Source organism: Hippocampus zosterae, chromosome 19 (assembly GCF_025434085.1).
Source record: "Hippocampus zosterae strain Florida chromosome 19, ASM2543408v3, whole genome shotgun sequence".
NCBI classification, from domain to species: Eukaryota; Metazoa; Chordata; class Actinopteri; order Syngnathiformes; family Syngnathidae; genus Hippocampus; species Hippocampus zosterae.
The window spans coordinates 644,483-663,273 of NC_067469.1; the positions used below are offsets into that span (position 1 = coordinate 644,483).

General features: G+C 62.8%; 3 protein-coding genes across 5 annotated transcripts; all 3 read left to right on the top strand.

Moving 5' to 3' along the window:
* Positions 1 to 522: 522 nt before the first annotated feature.
* On the top strand, positions 523 to 3,609 carry LOC127592472 (kunitz-type protease inhibitor 1-like). 2 transcript variants are annotated; one of them, XM_052053246.1, is made up of 10 exons: positions 523 to 946; positions 1,440 to 1,600; positions 1,804 to 1,942; positions 2,017 to 2,187; positions 2,264 to 2,305; positions 2,369 to 2,497; positions 2,572 to 2,622; positions 2,701 to 2,871; positions 2,946 to 3,014; positions 3,087 to 3,609. In XM_052053246.1, exons 1-10 carry the CDS (start codon positions 562 to 564, stop codon positions 3,305 to 3,307), a joined length of 1,539 nt encoding a protein of 512 aa, XP_051909206.1. In that variant the 5' UTR covers positions 523 to 561; the 3' UTR covers positions 3,308 to 3,609. The 2 variants fall into 2 exon arrangements, with proteins under 2 accessions (XP_051909206.1, XP_051909205.1); XM_052053245.1 differs by having other exon boundaries at positions 524 to 946; positions 1,801 to 1,942.
* A 306-nt stretch (positions 3,610 to 3,915) lies between these two features.
* On the top strand, positions 3,916 to 10,860 carry LOC127592467 (pleckstrin homology domain-containing family G member 3-like). The gene is made up of 19 exons (XM_052053233.1): positions 3,916 to 4,249; positions 4,746 to 4,813; positions 4,869 to 5,018; positions 5,391 to 5,575; positions 5,644 to 5,744; positions 5,811 to 5,880; positions 5,948 to 5,994; positions 6,061 to 6,211; positions 6,491 to 6,622; positions 6,801 to 6,983; positions 7,103 to 7,195; positions 7,281 to 7,367; positions 7,449 to 7,476; positions 7,558 to 7,638; positions 7,715 to 7,747; positions 7,822 to 7,844; positions 8,226 to 8,315; positions 8,460 to 9,576; positions 9,688 to 10,860. The coding sequence occupies exons 4-19, from the start codon at positions 5,426 to 5,428 to the stop codon at positions 10,428 to 10,430; spliced, it is 3,129 nt and encodes a 1,042-aa protein (XP_051909193.1). The 5' UTR covers positions 3,916 to 4,249; positions 4,746 to 4,813; positions 4,869 to 5,018; positions 5,391 to 5,425; the 3' UTR covers positions 10,431 to 10,860.
* Positions 10,861 to 11,007: 147 nt separating this feature from the next.
* On the top strand, positions 11,008 to 18,571 carry LOC127592466 (centrosomal protein of 170 kDa protein B-like). 2 transcript variants are annotated; one of them, XM_052053231.1, is made up of 18 exons: positions 11,008 to 11,528; positions 11,733 to 11,857; positions 11,936 to 12,025; positions 12,097 to 12,175; positions 12,734 to 12,792; positions 12,945 to 13,044; positions 13,155 to 13,286; positions 13,372 to 13,857; positions 14,041 to 14,825; positions 14,894 to 15,043; positions 15,118 to 15,193; positions 15,455 to 16,876; positions 16,997 to 17,204; positions 17,288 to 17,432; positions 17,598 to 17,677; positions 17,783 to 17,897; positions 17,965 to 18,016; positions 18,118 to 18,571. In XM_052053231.1, exons 2-18 carry the CDS (start codon positions 11,753 to 11,755, stop codon positions 18,237 to 18,239), a joined length of 4,206 nt encoding a protein of 1,401 aa, XP_051909191.1. In that variant the 5' UTR covers positions 11,008 to 11,528; positions 11,733 to 11,752; the 3' UTR covers positions 18,240 to 18,571. The 2 variants fall into 2 exon arrangements, with proteins under 2 accessions (XP_051909191.1, XP_051909192.1); XM_052053232.1 differs by having other exon boundaries at positions 17,804 to 17,897.
* The last annotated feature ends 220 nt before the right edge of the window (positions 18,572 to 18,791 follow it).

The following is an 18,791-nucleotide window of genomic DNA, read 5'->3' on the forward strand; positions in this document are numbered from 1 at the left end:
CGTCTTCGGACACCCTGAATCGGTTGCCAGCCAATCGCAGGGCACACAGAAACGAACAACCATTCGCGCTCACACTCACACCTCAGGACAACTTAAGAGTGTTCCATGAACCTGCCATGCATGTTTTTTGGAATGTGGGAGGAAACCGGAGCACCCGGAGAAAACCCACGCAGGCCGGGGGAGAACATGCAAACTCCACACAGGGAGGCCGGAGCTGGAATCGAACCCGGTACCTCTGCACTGTGAAGCCGACGTGCTAACCACTGGACTACCGGGCCGCCCTGAAGTATTATTATTCTTGTTATTTTTATTCAGCAGCCTGACACTCGGCGAAGGCGCCGCGATCATTGGAGTGTCTGTGCAAATGTTTTGCCACACTCTTGTCGACATTGGCAACCGCCAACATGAAGGGACGGAGGAAAAACAAGTTGCGGTTGCGGGTGATTCACCTGCGTGACGTCGGCGAAACGGGCGGGGCCGGCGTCTGTTTACCCCCCCCCCCCCCCCCCCTCCTTCGTTCACACGGCAAGTGCCAGAAGAACCGGACCGGACAAGCGCAACATGTGGCCCCGGCCTCCCTTGAGCTGCTTCTTGCTGTCGTTTGTGCTCGCGGCTCGCCCTCTCGGCGCCCGCGCGGAGGACTCGGCCTGCGCGGGCAGCTTCCGCTCCGGCCGGGAAAACTTCGCCGTGGACTTGGAGGACGCCGTCAAGGAGGGCGCGGTTCTCGTGGCCGTCGTGCGCGCGGCCTCCCTGCCCGAGTGTCGGGCCGCCTGCTGCGGGCTCCGGCGGTGCAACGTCGCGCAGGCCGACGCCAACCTGACCTGCGCGCTCTTCGACTGCGCGCCCAGAAACAAGTTCGTGTGCCGCTTCGTCCGCCGGCCCGGATACCGAAGCGTCATCGGGGACTCGGAGTTCCGGAAGTACCTGCAAGGCCCGCAGGATGCAGGTGGGGTTGCGCGAGGCCGCCCGAAAGAGCGGAAGTAAGGCGTCGGCGACGAGAACGCGCTTGCGCGATTGTCCTCGCTAAACGCGAAACTGGGGGCGCGCGCCCCCCCCACCCCTTCAAGGGTACGGTGGCCGTTCACAGCGACTAGCGTTTGGCAGCGTTGCCGACACCCAAGTCACGTTGCAATTTCTGGTCCACTATTGCGTTTTTGGGGTGGTGCAAAAGAAGGAAAGACAGAGACAGAGAGTGAGAACAATAGACCAAAACGCGGGGGGGGGGGGGGGGGCTTTATGTGGTCAACTCCTTTGATTTTCACACCAGAGCAAGCAAACGACGCGTGCCGCCTTTGATTTCATCAAGCCCCCGACTGTGGATAGGATGACGAGCACTGACCTCTCGGTGACGGAGCGGGTTGCAACATCTCGTCGGGGTCGACGTGCCGGGGCCCCCGATCGATGATTATTTAATGTTGGGGGGGTGGGCGCTTCCGCAGATGAGCCGGCGCCGCCCATCGCCATCGCAGGCGAGGACGTGGTGGCGCAGCCCGGCGCCACCGTCACGCTGGACGGCATCCAGAGTTTGGCGCTCGGTGACGCCCACATCGTCCGCTACGACTGGAGCCTGCAGAGCGGCGAGGCCGACGTCGTCCTGGAGGTGAGGCCGCTTTTCCGCAGCTCTTTTTCAACGGATGCAAGAGGGCCTTTGGGCCCCGCAGACTTGAAATCTCAGCGAGTCCGTCGCGACCCATCAAGAGTCATTGAGCGCGACGGAAAGTGGTGGCTTTCACCTTTTCGAGCGCGCGCAGGCACAGGCGCAGGCGCAGGCCACGTCATCGGCGCGGCGTCTCGTTGCAGAAGACGGCGCTGGCCGAGCAGGTGCGAGTGTCCAACCTGGTGGCGGGACGCTACCGCTTCCGTCTCACCGTCACCGACTCCAACGAGCGCTCGCACGACGCCACCGTGCAAGTGCTCATCCTCAGCGCCGAGATGTCCGCTCGTGAGTAGCCATCGGGACGTTCGGTTTGATTTCAACGAGTGAGTGAGTGAGTGAGAGCAAAGTTTGCGTTGCAGGTTACTGCTTGGCGGAGGTCAAGGTGGGACCGTGCCGCGCCGCTTTTCCTCGCTGGCGCTACGACGCCGTCGAGCAGCGATGTCAAGCCTTCGTCTTCGGAGGATGCAAAGGGAACCTGAACAATTTCCTGTCCCGCGACGACTGCGTCAAGGCCTGCGGCGGAGTCGCAGGTAACGGCCGCGCACTCGCGCCGGCGCTCGCGCTGGCGCCGGCACGGGCTCAGGGGTTGTGCTCGCTCCTCGGCAGTGACGTCTTCAGAAGTGCAGCGGATGGCCGTGCCCGCCGGCGGTCAGTCACACAATGCTCCTCTTCGCGTCAGCCGGACGCCATGTTGAGTGCGCGTGTGTTCAGAGGTGTGCGGCTCCGCCTGTGTTCCCGGCCAACTGAGTTGCGGCGACCGCTGCTGCCTGGACGCCACTTTGGAGTGCGACGGGGTCACGCAATGCAGCGACGCCGCCGACGAGAAGCACTGCGGCCAACGTAATGCGCGCGCGCGTACGTACGAGTAGCCCGTGATCCGGGCTTCTGGTGATTCTCTTCTTCTGCTTCTTCAGTCAATGAGACGTTCACGCAGCTTCTGGAGATCGACGTCAACCAAAGAAAAGGTGAGACCCCCCCCCCCTACCCGCGTCTTTGTGCGAACTGCTAATAAGCCGCGTGCCACCGCGGCCCCCCGCCTCCAGCGCGCTGCACGGAGCCGCCCCAAACGGGCCCGTGCCGCGCCAGCCTCACGCGCTGGTACTACAACCCGCTCAACACGCGCTGCCAGCGCTTCACCTACGGCGGTTGCCACGGAAACGACAACAACTTTGCCCAGGAGACCCAGTGCGACGCCTCCTGCCGCGGCGTAACGGGTACGCCAAGCGCGCCCGCCCGCGCGCGCGTAGGCCGGCAGGCGCGATGCTGATGATGTCGGCTCCCGTTGCAGAGCGCGACGTGTTCGCCAGAGGAACCTTTGAACGCTTCGAGGACAAGGAAGAGGAAGAAAGCAGCTCAGGTGAGTGAGAAGCTAACCGGGGAGCGCGCGACGCGAGTGTTGCGCGCTGACCGGGCCGCGCTGCGTCGGCAGGTTCCGTGGCGCTGGCGGTGATCCTGGCGGTGGCCGTGTTGACCTTGCTGGCCGTCCTGGCCTACTGCTTCCTGAAGAAGCGCAAGGAACGCTCGGGTGGCCGCGCGGATGCCGGCGCCCCCCGCCGGCCGGCGTCGGAGCAGGACACACTCGTCTATAACACTACCACCGAACCGTTAGAACACCCGCGGCTGCGGCTGGCCCACATGGACACGTCCTGATCAAATGTCGGCGCCAATTTCCTTCCGGGTTGCGACGCCGGCGGAAGGAAGGAGCCCGCGGCGACGCTGAGGAACCACGTCATGTAAATAGCCACGCGCGGCTTTGGCCCCCAGACGCTGCGCTCGTCGCGGCGCAGCGCCGGCGCTTTTCCAGAAAGGCGCTCGGCTGAAGAGAATTTCAAGAAACGCAGCGCTTCCACTCAAGTCAAGTGAATGGCTTCCTTTATTACTAAGCGGAGCGAAAGAAATGAAAGGGCAGCCTGCCACTTCAGCAACACTTTCAAGAAATAAACTTCCTCGTCCAGATGTGGTCTGATGGTTTGTTCAGCCGCCGTGGAAAACTACAACGCGATACACGCGTACGCGCGTGCGTATGGAGAAAGGGAGATATGTGTGTATTGATTCTTAAATTATTACCGGCCATAGAAGAGGATTGACACGGATGAAGAGAAAATGGTCGAAACGAGTGATTGATCACACTCGTCATTCCAAATGGTCGACTGCAAATCGATACTTGACAAGATCCACCCACTGGACGTGGATGGCATCTGATTTTATTTCGGACCGGACACGCAATGGTGCGCTACGCTGCGAGGGCTCTCTCTAGCGGTGGATGACAGAATAACTCAATTACTGTACTGTCTTGGCAAACACGCGCGTGCGGCCATCTTGGTGAGGTCAAACACGGCTCGACTGTTGATGGAGCTGCTCGTGTCTTCTTGTTCTTTGGCTGCGGTGAAGTCTGTTCCTCTTGCAAACCTGCACTGCCCCCTAACGACAAGGGTGTGAAATCGTCCCGCCAAGATTTTTTTTTCCAAGTGTGCGCATGCGCAAGCATAGGGGCGGCGCCACCGCTTGAAGTCCTTTGACGTGAAACAAATCGAAGCCGGGCAGTTTGGGGCGACTTTGCCGACTTGAGCTTCATTTGTGACCTCCGCTAAGGTGAGTCTTAAACCCGCAGTTCGTCTCCAAAGGGAGTGTAGTAACGCATATCGAAATAAGTCGGGGGATGTGCCAAAAGTAATTGTCGTTGTCGACAAAGTTTGCCGTCAGTCAACACGGAAGTCAGGAAGTGTTGAGTTCGTGTCATTTCGCTTCCTCTCGTCAGAAGTTCAAGTTGCAACTTGTTTCCACAAGGTGTGGCCCCGCGCACTCGAAGAAGAAAAAGAGGCGCGTTTGGGAACACGTCTGACAGTGAAAATGTCCCAATCGGGCCTTCCTTTGTAAAAAGTGTGCCTGATGACGTCAGCGTCGACTTGATGACGCGTGAGAAAGTTCATCCGTGTGCCGCGACTTCGTGGAAACGCAGACGCTACTCCCACGACCATGGCAACCGCATCCGGCTGACCGCCGAAAATCAATTTTGCAGCTGAAGGGCAATTTCTGGGGGGCAATATCCAAGGAGGTCCGGTCCGATGCCTTTCTGTCACTCTTGCAGCGTCTGCTTGGCCACCTGCCGCTGCTGATGCTTCCGTGTGCTCACGCTGACTTGCGTCCATGTTGAAGGTGAGTTTCAAACGCTCCGCCAGAGAAACTTTGCAAGCGATCGGTCGACGTCCAGGTGGCGGCAAAGGGCGGATCAAAGCGGATTAGCCAGGAAGCGGCCGGGGGGGCGGGTGGCGTCCCGAGACGCGCGCCGTCCAATTGGATCAGCATCGGGCTGTCGCTTCGTCTTGTCTGTTTCCCGCTCGTCTTTCCGACCGCCCTCCAGGTAAGAAAAGCGACAAATGTTGCCGTCCCGCTCGTTTTCCTCACTCCACGTGCGCGCGCCGTGCGTCGTTCCCGCCTGCAGCCGCATCGCGTCCGGAGCTCGACGGGTGCGTGGTGACTTTTGTCCGTCGATCGCTCGGCATCGGGTGGGGCAGACTCTTAATCGCCACGGAAACCCGCCGCCGCTTAAGGAGCTTACATCTCGCCGAGCTCCTTTTACAGCCGCGCTCGCCAGCGGCGTGAAGTCCAACCTGCTCGCAAACGACGTCTGCGTGTGTTTAAAAAAAGAAAAATGGCCCATTTGCTTGTCGCAAAATGTCCGTGCGGTTTTTGCTTTGAGTCAAACCGATGCTATCTGTCTGGAACGCCATAGACACTCTTTTGATCCTGCTGGAGGGACAACAATGCATGCAGGAAGAAAGTGACTGGAAGGGGCGGAGCCAGCGGACGCCGCGCCAGCTTGCCGCCATCATGGCGCCCACGTACCTGGACCGCGTGGTCTCGGAGATCATTGAGACCGAGAGGATGTACGTGAGAGACTTGCGGATGATCGTGGAGGTGAGAGACGGGGGGGGGTAAAGTTTCAAGGCCGTTTCCCACAACGCGAGCGTGTCCCGCTGGGTTAGGACTACCTGGCGCACATCATCGACCAGGCGGACCTGAGCATCCGCCCGGAGCAGGTCTGCTTCCTCTTCGGGAACATCGAGGACATTTACGAGTTCAACAGGTGAGCGGCCAAGCGAGTTATGTCATCCGGCGACGCTGCAACGTGTTTGTCCTTGCGCTCGGGCAGCGAGCTGCTTCAGGATCTGGACCTGTGCCGGCGTGATGCCGTGGAGGTGGCCAGGTGCTTCGTGCTCAAGGTGAGGAGCGCCGGTGCCTTTCACCGCGCCCGGCGCCCGGCATTGACCCGCGTGTCTTTGCTTTCAGAGCGCCTACTTTGACATCTACACGCAGTACTGCACCAACTACCCAAAGTAAGGCCACCGTGCGCGCCTCGGCCCGACCTCGGCCCCCCCGCTGACCGCGCCGGCTCCTCGCAGCTCGGTGGCGGCCCTGACGGACTGCATGCAGGACAAAAGTCTGGCCGTTTTCTTCCGCGAACGCCAGAGCGCTTTGCAGCGGCCGCTGCCTTTGGGGACCTACCTGCTCAAACCCGTCCAGAGGATCCTCAAGTACCACCTGCTGCTGCAGGTGAGCGCACGCGACAAATACTCGGTGGCCCCTCGAGCGCCGAGTAACACTTTGTGTCGGGGCACCGGCAAAAGGAACAACTCGGAAGCCGAAGCAGCTCCGAGACTTGCTGCGGGGCGGCCGCCGTTCGGCTTGAGGGGGGGGAGCTCAACTCTTTTTGTTGACAGGCAGGCATTTTGTTTCCTTCCAGAAGCCGCCTCCCCGCCAAACGCGACACAACGTCAACATTTTTGCTTGCTTGTCTTTTTGTTTGTTTGTTTTTTTTTGGGGGGGGGGTAGGAAATCGCCAAGCACTTTGACCCCGAGGAGGAAGGCTATGAGGTGGTGGAGGAGGCCATCGTCACCATGACGGGGGTGGCCTGGTACATCAACGACATGAAGCGCAAACACGAGCACGCCGTCAGACTGCAGGTTGCCTTTTCACGCCTTCTCTGCGGGAAACGCGCGCTTTGGCTCCCTCTGGTGGCGCGGCTTTAGCTTCGCACGCCTCCAGAAGGAAGGCCGGGGGTTCTCCCCCGCGGCCTCCCGTTACTTTTGTAGCGCCGGCGCCTGTACGGAAGGGGCCGCCGTAACGCTGGGACTCTCACAGGAGGTGCAGTCGCTGCTGCTGAACTGGAAAGGTCCCGACCTGACCACGTACGGCGAGCTGGTCCTGGAGGGAACCTTCAAGGTCCGCCGGGCCAAAACTGAGCGGACGCTCTTCCTGCTGGAGCGCGTGCTGCTCATCAGCAAGCGACGCGGCCAGCACTACGTCTACAAGTCGCACATCTCGGTGAGATGTGAAATGTTCAAGGGCCGCCGAATGGAGGCTCGAGGGCCCCCGCTCGAGCCCTCGCTCGTCGGCGAACGAAACCGCTTGAATCGGCCCCGTCGTTGTCGTTGTGGTGTCAGTGCTCGGCGTTGATGCTGATCGAGAGCACCAAAGACAGTTTGAGCTTCAGCGTGACGCACTACAAACAACCCAAGCAGCCGCACACCATGCAGGTCGGGGGGCCCGCCGTAAAAAAAAAAAAGGGGGGGGTGGACAGGGGGGGGCTCACCTGCATCACATGACCACCCGATTTCCTAGGCCAAGTCTGTGGAAGAGAAGAAGACGTGGGCCCAGCACATCAAGCGCATCATTCTGGAAAACCACCACGATATCATCCCGCAGAAGGTCAGCGCCGCCTCGCGCCGCCTTTTGCGTCCATGACGCGAAAGCGGAGCGTCGACCGACTTGTCCCGTTGCCCGTTGCAGGCCAAAGACACGCTCTTGAGTTCCAGATGTGAGTTGGGCTGGAAACGGGTCTCGGCTGCGCCAGGATCGCACGTGGAGCTAACGTGGCGCACGCGCCCCCCCCCTGTAGATCCCCACAGGCATCGCTACGGCCCCGACAGGCTCAAGAAAGTTCCATCCCGTTCGGCAGACGACGTTCCGCGCCCGGAAGGTGAAGGCCGCACGCGCCGCAGCGCGGGGGATGCGCACGAGCATGACTTTGGGAAATCTTGATGTTTCTGTTTCAGATGTGAACGAGGACACGGAGCTCAAGTGCCAAGGTAAACTCTCGCCTCGTTTATGCATCGGAGCTTCTTGATCTTACGGGTCTTCATCACGCTCCTCTTGTTTGCAGGACAAGTGGGCGTGGCCTCCAAGGTAACGAGCGTGTGAATCGGTGACGGAGATGACGGAAAAGGGCAAATTTAGGAGTGTTGAGGAGACGCGAGTCACGGATGGAGAGAGCACACAAAGGACTTTTGCCACTTTCTCTGCTTCTCTGACCTGCGCGCTCCGCACGGCGGGGGCAGGCGACTTGACCCGTTTTTGTTCGGGTCGCTGATCGTGGGGGGAGGTGGGAGACTCGCGTCACGTGATTTGACTCCCAGTCGGGCGGTCTTCGGAGTTGCCGCTTGCTACGCTAAATCTCTGTTCGGGTTGCACTTGACGGCGGCGGCGACGCTGACACTTTTGGGGTTGCGGCGTCGCTGCTCTTGGCCGCTCGCGGCGGCCAACCGACTAATGTGCGAGTTGTTGAAGGAGACGGAGAGAAGCGGCGATTCCAAGGACCAAGGTGGCCTCGGCGAAGAGGAGGAGGAGGAGGCAGGAGCCGTCGGAGCTTGCGAGCAGGTCGGTTGAAGTCCGCCTTTGGACGTCCCAAAGTCACCCCGCCTCTGGCGTTGGGGCATCCTCGGGGTTGTCTTCCCCCAGCCGCTTCTCCTCCGGTCGCACACGTCAAGGAACGCCCTCCTCACTCGCATCCCGTCTTTGCAGATGTCCACCGAAGAAGCGGCGTTGGCTTCCCTCCTCGCCACCGAGCCGGGCGCCTCGGAGGAACCCCGACCCGCCCTCCGCCCCGCGGACCCGCCGTCCGGCGCTTCCGAGTCGCGCTCCAAACCCGGAAGCAGCGGCGAGTCCTCCGAAGATGAGGACGGCGAGAAGGAAGCGGACGGAAACGGCAGCATCCTTCCTCCGTCCGTGTTGGACAAAGCGGGTGCCATCGCGCAGCACTTTGGCAGCGTGAAGCGAGGCGCCGTCGCCCCGGACGACGCCCGCTCCCCGGGGCTTTCGCCGCGTTTACTCGGTTTCGGCGACAGACACGCCGGGCCGTCCTCGCCGCTCCGCGGCGCCGACGCAGAGCGGGCGCTCTGGTCCCCCCGGGGCGACGCTCGCTTTGACGAGGAAACGGGCACCCTGCAAAGACGAGACTCCATCCTCTCCGGCCGCGACCAACTTCTCATCGGGAAGATCAAGACTTACTACGAGACGGCCGAGAACCGGGACGCATCCTTCGGCCTGCGGCGCAGGGAGAGTCTGACGTACATCCCGGCGGGCCTGGTGAAAACCTCCATCAGCCGCCTGAACAGCATCCCCGACCGGGCGGAGTCCAGGCCCGCGACCGAGGAGTCCGGTTCGCCGCCGCTCGACTCCAAAGGAGGCTCGTCCCGTTCCGGAGCGCCGAGACAACAGAGTGCGGAGGACGAGGAGTTCCGACCGTCCGGCGAAATGCTCAAAGTCTGGCGACTGATGGAGCAGCGACTCGGCGAGACCTGCCGCCTTTCCGATGTCGCGCGCGGCGCAAAACCTCGGGCGGAGCCCAACACCGTTTCGGAGGAGACCCGGCCGGCCTCGCCCGTCGGACAAACGCCCGGCGACGCGGTCCGCGCGGCCACTCCGGCCGTTCCCGCCCCCGTCCGCAGAGATCGGCTTCGAACTGCAGATGAGGACGCAAATCTGCCCGACGAGCAAGCGGACTCCAGGGTCCGCCATCTGGCTCGTCAGTACAGCCGCCGCATCAAAAGCGGCAAAGCGCTCGGCGGACAGCGAAGTTGCGCAAACCCGACGGGCGAGAAGACTTTGGCCTGCGTGCTGGAGGAAAGCCCGCACGACGGTAAGAAAAGCTCCGCTCGGCTCCTGTACGAGTCCACTCAAGGGTTCCGTTTCTTGTCCGATTTATCGTGTTTCTGAGCATCATTGACCGAAGGCGCGCTCTCATTGTCAGGTGCCGGTCCAACTCCGGATCAGGTGCCGGCGCAGAGGCCCGACCCCGTCTTCCCTCCGGCTCGGATCGGCTCTGACTGTCCCGTTGGCGTTCCTCGGTGCGCCCAAAGCTTCGACTGGCCCAACGTGCGAGCGCTGAGGTCCAAGTACGCGGAGCGCAGCGCGGCCGACGCCGCGGAGCAGATGTTTGACGTCAGGTGGAGGCGGCGTTCCTTGAGCGAAGCCTCGCCGGGCCGGGCCTACGCCACCCCGACCCCCGGCCGCCCGAAATCCCGCAAGGGGCTCCGCAGAGCTCATACCCTGGACCCTCGGCTAAGCTTGGCCGCCATGCGCGAAAGCCGAGAGCGCCGGCGGGCCGACGGCGGCGGTGACCGCGCGGCGGCGGCCCAGACGCCGCCAGAGACGCTCCCACGGCGGCGGCCCTCGCTCACGGGGGAGCCTTTGCGAGAACCGGAACCGGCCGAGACCTTGGACGTCGACCGCGACGCTTACGTCGAGATCCGATCGCCGACGAGCAGGGAGAAGATCTCCATCTTGGCCGTCATCGACCGCTGCCGGGCTTACCAGGAGTCGGACGAATACAAGCAGAGAAGCCAAAGCGCCGAGTCTCGAGACGGCTCCCGGTCCGTCTCGTCCTCCGGAGACCGCGTCCGCGGCGCCGGCGACCGCTCGGAAAGCTCCACCTCCGAACAGCGCAACTCGGTGAAAAATCTCCGAGAGAAGTTCCAGAAGCTCAACTCCTGAAGCCACTCCGGCGGGAAACGAGAATTCAGACGCTGAATCTTTTGGCTGACGAGTGCACAATTAACCCCGACCGGCAACGCCACGAGGCTCAACGAGGAGGCGCGGCTCGAGCATAGTCTCCTTCTAAATGAGCAGCGAGCGCGAGCGTGCCTCTACACGAACAATTTGGCGCACGCGTGAGATCCATCTGTCAATCTGTTGGATAAATTCATCCGTGGCTCGAATTGCGTCACGGTGAAGTCACGTGGCCCAATGACGGGCCACTTGAACGTCGTTGGCCAACGGTGCCCCGTTACCGGGGCAACGGCAAACAACCACTTCAAGGCTATCTCCCCATTTCTCAAGCCCTTTTAAACGTCCATCGCCGCACACAAAGTGCTGTACGTAGCGCTGTGACTTTTATTTTCTCGTGCAAAGGAGTATTTTTATACCGATAAGATTGGCCCCACGTTCTGTGTAATCTCCAAAGGTCATAACCACGTGAGGACACAACACCACGTGGTTATTTATGTTGACGGTGCAGCACCAAATCTTTCTTTAACCAATAAAACAACAAAACTGTACTCCGTCGCTCGAATGACGTCACCGCACCTCGTCCTCGGCTCGTCTGTCAAAATAAAGGTCACGTGAGCGTTGGCTCGGCGCTTCGGAGCGAAGAGCTCGACTCTGTTGCGCAAGCGCGCGTCCTGCGGCAGGTTGAAGATGCGCCGGAAAACGAGGAGCCTTCAAAATAAAAGCTCCGTCGCTCAAATCCGTCACACGGGAAAGCGGAAAGTGCCCGTTGATTTCACAGCAGGTGTGTTTGCGGTTAGCGTGCACGCACGTCGTTTTCGACACGCGGCGTCCGTCACCTCGAGACGAAAAGGCCCCCCCCCCCTTCGCCATTGTGAAGGCCGCGGGGTGTGCGTTTCCTCCGTGTGACTTCCACGCTGCGACTTGACACGGCGGTACGGGCGGCGTCTGCTTCGGTTCTGGTGCCGGTGCCGGTCTTACGCGGATGCCTCTGGGGGGGGGGCGTCGTCGTTCGCGCCCGACACATTCGCGTCCCCGACCGGTAGAGGAGACGACGGTCCTCGCTCAGCATCCCGTCGATCCGAGGTGAGAGCGGCCGGGCTGCGGCGTGGAGGAAGCAGGGAGAGGGGGGGGGCGCGGCCTGCCTGCCTGCCAGCCAGGCTCGCAGCAACGGTTCGTCACTTCGGCGTGGTGGACGCTGTCAGTTAGGCGTCGTCTCGGGAAGCACACGTGCGGTGGGGGTGGGGCTGCGGGTGGGGCTGTTGCTGATGCTGATGCCGTCCCTCCCAGAATGCGTTGTGCCTGACAAGATGAGCGTGACGTCGTGGTTCCTAGTGAGCGGCTCCGGCGCGCGCCACCGCCTTCCCAAGGAGATGATCTTTGTGGGGCGGGAGGACTGCGAGCTCATGCTGCAGGTGAGTCGGGCCGTCCCGCCGCCCTTGCTTTCTCCCCGACCGCGGTGACGCTTTTCCCGCGACGGCGCCGCCGCGTAGTCTCGCAGCGTGGACAAACAGCACGCCGTGATCAACTACAACGCCGCCGCCGACCAGCACCTGGTCAAGGACCTGGGCAGCTTGAACGGGGTGAGGCGGCGCTTTCGTTCTCGCGGCGCCCCATCGCGCGGCTCACTTCTGCTTGGATTGTTTTTCCGCAGACGTTTGTCAACGACCTGAGGATCCCCGACCAGACCTATGTCACGCTGAAAGTGTCCGACATCCTCCGCTTCGGATACGATAGCCTTGACCGCGGTCGCGCGTCTGTGCGCTCGCCGACCCTTCCCTTAGTCGCGCTGTGTCGCGAGCGTTTACGTTGCCGCCGCCCAAAAAGTACACGGACGTAGATTCGGAATGGCTTGGCGCTTTGGTCCGCGGCGTGTCAGAAAAGAGGCCCCAAAAGTCGATCCGTGGTCGCGGACCTTAGCAAAGGTGTTATTTTCAAACGACACAAAGAGAATCCGCCGGACAGACGGTATTTGCCGTTGGGGAGTCGGCCGACTCATCGAATCCACGATCGTCAAATTCCTCCGGGGACTCCGATGCCTTCATCGTTGGTTGCCCCTCTGGTCGATACGTTGCCGCTGATCAAGGCAAAGTCTTGACCTCTAAACCCGCTGGTGCTAACGTCGTCCGAGACGTTCCAGTCACGGAAAGACCGCGTCCTTTTCGCTTCGAGTAGCAGTGTGCGTTTCAAATACGCACGCAAAGCCGGCGCTCGCCGTTCACGACTCCGTATGTGTCGGACACGTCACACCTCCACGTTGGTCACTGGCTACTTCCTTAACCCGCTGGCACATTCCCATGTCTACGTTCTGGAGAAGAGTCAACACCAAGTCCCCGAAGAGGCTCTGAAGGTCAGTGCGCCGCCGTCGCCTCGCTTTGTCATGGAAGCGCGTCCGGGACTCGAAAGACGCGGAGGGAGTCGCGAGCGCCTTCCGGCCGGCCTCGGTGCCAAAGAGGCTCCTTGAAGGTCGGCGCTGAGTCTCGGCGCCCTCTGTCGTCGCAGCACGAGAAGTACACCAGCCAACTGCAGATTAGCCTGAAGGCGTCTCGGGGCGAGAAGGCGGAGCTGGAGAAGAACGCCGCCGGCAAGAGCTCCGCGCAAGGTACGTAGCCGACGCCATCGGGCGCCGCGGGGCGACTGGACCTACGTATCGTACGTGGAGGACGGCTGGGCGTCGCGTCGGCTCACGTCGGCGCTCGCGGTTGCCCCCAGAGCTTCCGGCCCCGCGGCCCACGCCGCTGTACGGGCAGCCTTCCTGGTGGGGAGAGGACGACTGCGGGAGTCGGGCGGTTGCTGGGGACCAACCTCAGAAAGAAGAGCCCGACAAAGACGCCCCTCGTCCAGGTACGATCCCGGCCGAGCGCCGGCCGGGTGACTCGGACCGCGGCGGTCATCGAAGGTCTGAGGTCTGCTTTGCGGTTTTGCTCAGAGGCGGCGAGGGACGTTCGGCCCGCGGATCCGGACTCGCCCGAATGCCTCTCCACTCCCCGTAGGAAGAGCATATCGCCGTCGTACCGGCGCGAGGCCGGCTACTTCGAGATTCCCACCAAGGACTCGTCGCTCCCCAAAGCCGCGGAGGCGGAGCTCCAAGAGATCCCGACCAAGGACACCGCCGGCGGCCTCGGCCCTGACGAGACTCCGCTGGCTATCCAGAGCCACGCCTCCTTCACCATCGAGTTTGATGACCTCACGCCGGGAAAGATCAAAATCAAAGACCACGTGACCAAGTTCTCCTCCCGCCTCGGGAAGACTCCGCGTTCGGCCAAGATGGCCCCCGCCGAGGCGTTGTCATCGCGGAGCAAAGTGGCCGATTGGCTGGTTGGCAGCCACGCCGGGGCCATGAGGACGCGACCCGCCTGCGACGACGTTTACAGCACCAAGAGCGACCTCGCCGTCAACATCAAATCGCTGAAAGGTGACCAGGACGCGATCGCCGATTGCCGATTGCTCGCTCGTCGGAGGTTCCGCATTGGCAAATTCGCCAGTGGCGAACCTCCGTGTATCGCGGCCAATACAGAGAATACGAGTTCAAAGCGTAGCCGTTCCGTTCCGATGCCATTCCCCCGCTTGGTTTGCCAACGCCGCTTCCCGTTTGCAGGTCATCACCACGACGACGGAACGCAGAGCGACTCGGAGGACCCGGCGCTCCAAGGACAGAGGAGCGGATCCCAGCTTTCCCAGACCCAGGTTCGGCCCCGGCCCGCGTCCCCGGAGCCCCCCGGTACCCGGTCCTCCGTCGCCGAGCCGTGCGAGCGCCCGAGCCAGCGGGCCTTCGTCATCGAGTTCTTTGACGACAACCCGCGCAAGAAGCGCTCGCAGTCCTTCACTCACAACCCCGAGCCGGACCCCGGACTCAAGGCCAAGCCGGAGCGGCGCAAAGGCGGCGAGCGTCCGGCGTCCGTTCACGGCCACGCGGGCCCCGCCCAGCAGGTGACGGTGAAGCGGGAGCAGGCGGACGCCGAGACCTCTCGCTCGTCCTCGGCCATCTTTGTTCGTCCTTTCGGCAGCGTGGGCAAGAAGTCCAAACTGGCTCAAGACTCGGCTCGGGGGTTTGCCGCGGAATCGCAGAAGGATTCTCGTCCGGACTCCTCGTCCGGCGGGGAGCCGATGACGCCACCGCCCTTGTCGGCGCCGCCGGTGATGGTGTCGGCCCCTTCGCCGGCGGAGGCTTCGGCCCCGCCCGCGACGGACGCGCCCCCATCCGTCGGAGCCGCTCGGCCGCCGCCGTTGCCGCCCCTGCATTTTCCCGGAGCGGACGGCAGAGGGTGCCAGAGGCCGCCGAGGAACGAGGAGGACGACAGCGTGAGCGAGGCCGGCACCTACACCATCGACAGCGACGCCCACAACCAGGAAGTGGAAGATGCTCGCAACATGATCGACCAGGTGACCTCGTCGTCTCTCGTCCGAAGCGGCCGCCGACGTTCCTCCCAACCCGTCGACGTCTTGCGCAGGTGTTCGGGGTCCTGGACTCTCCGGAGTACGCCGGGCCCAGCCCGGGAACGCCGAGGCCCGTCATCGATGAAAGCCGGGCTGAGCGTGAGAACGGTGCGAGCCGCGGCGTGATTCCGCCGGACTTTGGCCTGGCCACCAGCCCCTTGCAGGTAAAGAAGCCGCGTCGCGTGCGGATGGATCACCATGGCGGGGGGGGTACAAAAACGTTGTTTTCTCCCTTCAGGCTCCGGCTCCAGGAGGCCCAAAGTGGCTTTCTCGTTGGGCCGGTCTAGCGGACGGCTGCGCTGCGCCTGGAGAAGGTGCTTTTCTTTCTTTGGTCCTTGTTGTGTGCGCGTTGGCTTCTCCTTTGTAGAGCGAGGCCCCACCCTCGACATTGCCGCCTTCGTCGTAGTCGCGGGCGGGACGTGGTCTTTTTGTGGCCAAAGATTTTGGCCTTTTGATTGGCACGGCCACGGAAGCGCCCGCCAGCCCAGTCGGTCGCGTCGCGTCAGTGTTAGCGGCCCGCTAGGCGCCCCGACTCAGTTTGGCAAACACGTTCATCTTTGACGTCTTTGCGCCAGGCTCGCCGGCGCCGGTGCGGCCGAGCGAAGGTGACGGCGACGAGGCCTGGGAGTCCGAGTCCGGCCGCAGGACCAGAAGGCTTCTGCCTCGGGTTCCCTCCGAAAAGGGCGACGGCGGCCTCCCGGGATGCCGCGACTCTTCCCAAGAGCGGCACCGCGCCGACCCGGCTCCCCCGTCTCCCGGAGGCCGGCGGGACTCCGCCCGGCGCCAAGCGGATCCGGACGGTCTGAGTGACGCCGGCCGCTCCGAGGACGGGCCCGTTTCAAGGCCGGCAAAGAGCCGTCAGGCACACAACGCCGTCTCCTCGTCCTCCTCCGCCAAGCGCGCCCTCTTCTACATCGGCTCGGACCAAAACGCGGTCCGGCCTGACCCGGCCGGATTCTCGGCGGAAACTCCCCCGACCGCCGTCCTGATCCGCCACCTCGGCGGTCAGCAACCGCGACGGGGAGGCGTGAAAGCAAACGGCTCGGCGCCGGAGCCTCCCACGCGGAACTCGGATGGCGTCCCGATGAGAGACGCCCCGCCCCTCGTCCACCGGGAGAGTTTCACCAAAGTGGGGCCCGTCGAAAATGTCCCGGTGGAGAAGCCGCCCCGCGTCGGCAGTCGGCCGTCCATCGGAGACTCGGAAGGGAGGACGGACGCCGAGTCCTTCCTCCGGGAGGCCGGCGGCTTCCCGTCTCCTGGCTCCCGCAACGACGATTCGCTTTCGGGAGAGTCCGACTTGGACACGGCGAGCGGCGTGAGCCAGGTGAGCGGCAAAAGGACGCCCGCGGCTTCGGCCGACGGCGAGGACGAGACCCCCTCCGCTCGGCGCGAGGGCCGCCAGCCCTCGGCTCGAGAGCGACTTTCGGAGAAACGGCGAAGCCAGCCGCCCGCGACGCCCGCCGACAAGGCGGAGGCCGCCAAGCGCCTTCAGATGCGCCGCGGCGCCGGCGCCCGCGGCTCTTTGACGTCGGATCACGAAGCCTCCCGAGCACCCGGCCGCGCCAAGAAGGAGGACGGCGCCAAGGCGGCGCAGGCGCAGCCTCTGACTCGCTCCAACAGCTTGTCGGCGCCGCGTCCCACTCGAGCGTCCATGTTGCGTCGAGCACGGCTGGGAGAAGCTTCGGACAACGAAGGCGCCGACACCGACCGGGCCTCCCAAAGTTCCGACCAGGCCGCGCCGGCGCCGGAAGCCAAGAAACTGTCCAGGCTGGACATCTTGGCGCTGCCGCGGAAGAGGACGGCTTCTTTTACGGCGGCCGGCGACGGCGAGACCTCGCCCGCCGCCGGCCGCCCGGCTTTCTCCGCTCGGAACGCCGACCCGCCCTCGGCCGCCAGGAAGTCGGCGGCGAGCGACGCCCGACCGGCCGCCGGCAGAGCGGCGGGGAAAAATCCGCCGAGCCGCACCCGCTCCACTGGAGCCAAGCACCCCAAGAGCGGTGAGTGGCATGTCGGTTCCCCAAGCAAAGTCTGCCAAGTTTGAATGGCCAGAGGCGTGCTCAAATAGCTCGACGCGGCGTTCCGTCGACAAGGTTGACTTGTTGATTTGTTTTGGGCAGGTGTCCGTCCCCGCCGCAAAAACTCTGACTTGTCTTCTTCATCCGACGAAGACTACAAAAGCGTCGCCACCAACGCCGCCAAAGCCAAACGCTGCGCCCAGAGTCCCCGGGGCCGCCAGACGCCCGGCGCCCGCTCCCAGTCGCTTTCCCTGGAGACGGAGGAGGACCCCTACCAGAACTGGTCCACGCACAGCGCCGAGATTGCCAAGTACGCCCGCGCTCATCGCTACTTGCGCCCGTTTGAAAATGGAGCCGCGGCCGCGCGTCTGAGCGGCTTTTGCTCTCGCGCAGGCTCAGTCACGACTTGGCCAAAGACTTGGCCATCCTGGCCAAGGAGATCCACGAGGCGGCCGGCGACGGCGACTGCGCCGCCGGCCCCCCCGCCGCCGCCGCCGCGCCGGACACGTCGGCCTCGGCGGCGTTCGCCAGGCGGGAGGTGGGCCCAAAACAACAACAAACGCATGTCACTTTTGAATCGCCCGCCGGCCTGCTTGCTTTCGTTGCAACTTTCTTTTCCCTCCTGGAATTCATTTGGCTTTAAATGCCTTTTTTTTCTTTTTCCTTCCTTTGCTTCCGTGCGTCGGCGACGAGCGCCTTGCAGGACGCGCGGCCGCTGAGTCCGCTGCGCCATCTGTCGCGGGCCATCCGGGACAACACGGAGCAGCTGGCCACCAAACTCAAGTGAGACGCTTCCTCTGCTCGCCCGACCGGGCGTGTGCCGCTCTTTGTTTATGGGGGGGGGGGGGGGGGGGGGGCGATCGGGGCGCGAGTGGCGAGTTTGAAAAGTGCGCCGCCGTTTGCGTTCAGGCTGATGTTCCGCAACAGAGAGGACGCGTGGGAGCAGATCGACAAGCAGACCAAGGCGGACGCAGAACTTTCGCTCCCGACGACGTCCGATCAGGTCCCGAGCCAACGATCGAATCGATTTGCGAGTCGGGCGCTCATATTGGCGTCCCTTGCTTTTGCAGGAGATCTCGTCCATCGTGGCGGAACTCGCGAGAGTCCAAAGGCAGCTGCAAGGTAAAAAAAAAAAAGCCCAAATCAAATGATGATGAAACCATCCGCCGCCCGACACGTGGGGGTGGTGACTGTATTTTCGCTCTGCGTGTGTGTCCCCGCAGTCATCAACTGGGCGGTGGATCCCGCCGGGAGTCTTCAGGCCGCCGCCCAAAGTGCCCCGACCATCTCCGCGGAAAAGAAAGGCGCCGGCGGCGCTCAGAAAACGCGGCGTCACGTGCTGTGAAAAGCCACCGCCGCCTTCCTCGTCTTGCGCGGTCGTCGTTCACGCCAAAGTAGCGACAGGAAGCCTGCGATCAGCATCCTCCGTGCTTGGGCGCCCCCTTGTGGAAGTGCGCCGACTGTGTCTGTCGCCCTGGCCGTTTCTTTCAAGTTGCCCAAGCGGGACCGTACGCTTTCGTTACGCACCCCCCCCCCCCCTGTCATTTTGTGTCGATGTGGTCGCCGAGCCGCGCCCCCACCTGCCCACCGCTCGGCCCGCGTGATGAATGTTATGACGTCAGAATGACATGAAAATGTTCTTCCGTGTTATTTCTTCGAATGAGAAATAAAAGACGCCGTGGCCGTTACCGCTCTCGGACCAGTCAACTTGAGGAAACGAAAATGTATAAATAAATAACAAACAAAAACTTTTGTGCGACTCCAACTGTCTTTTTGGGCGTCCGTGGTTGGCCTCGCCTCCACCTTAGCTCCTCCGCCCCTGCAGGAGGCCTTCGGTCTGCAGACCGGACACTAGGCCCGGAGGCCTTTAAGCCTTTTCGGTTGGCGGTCGCCTCTC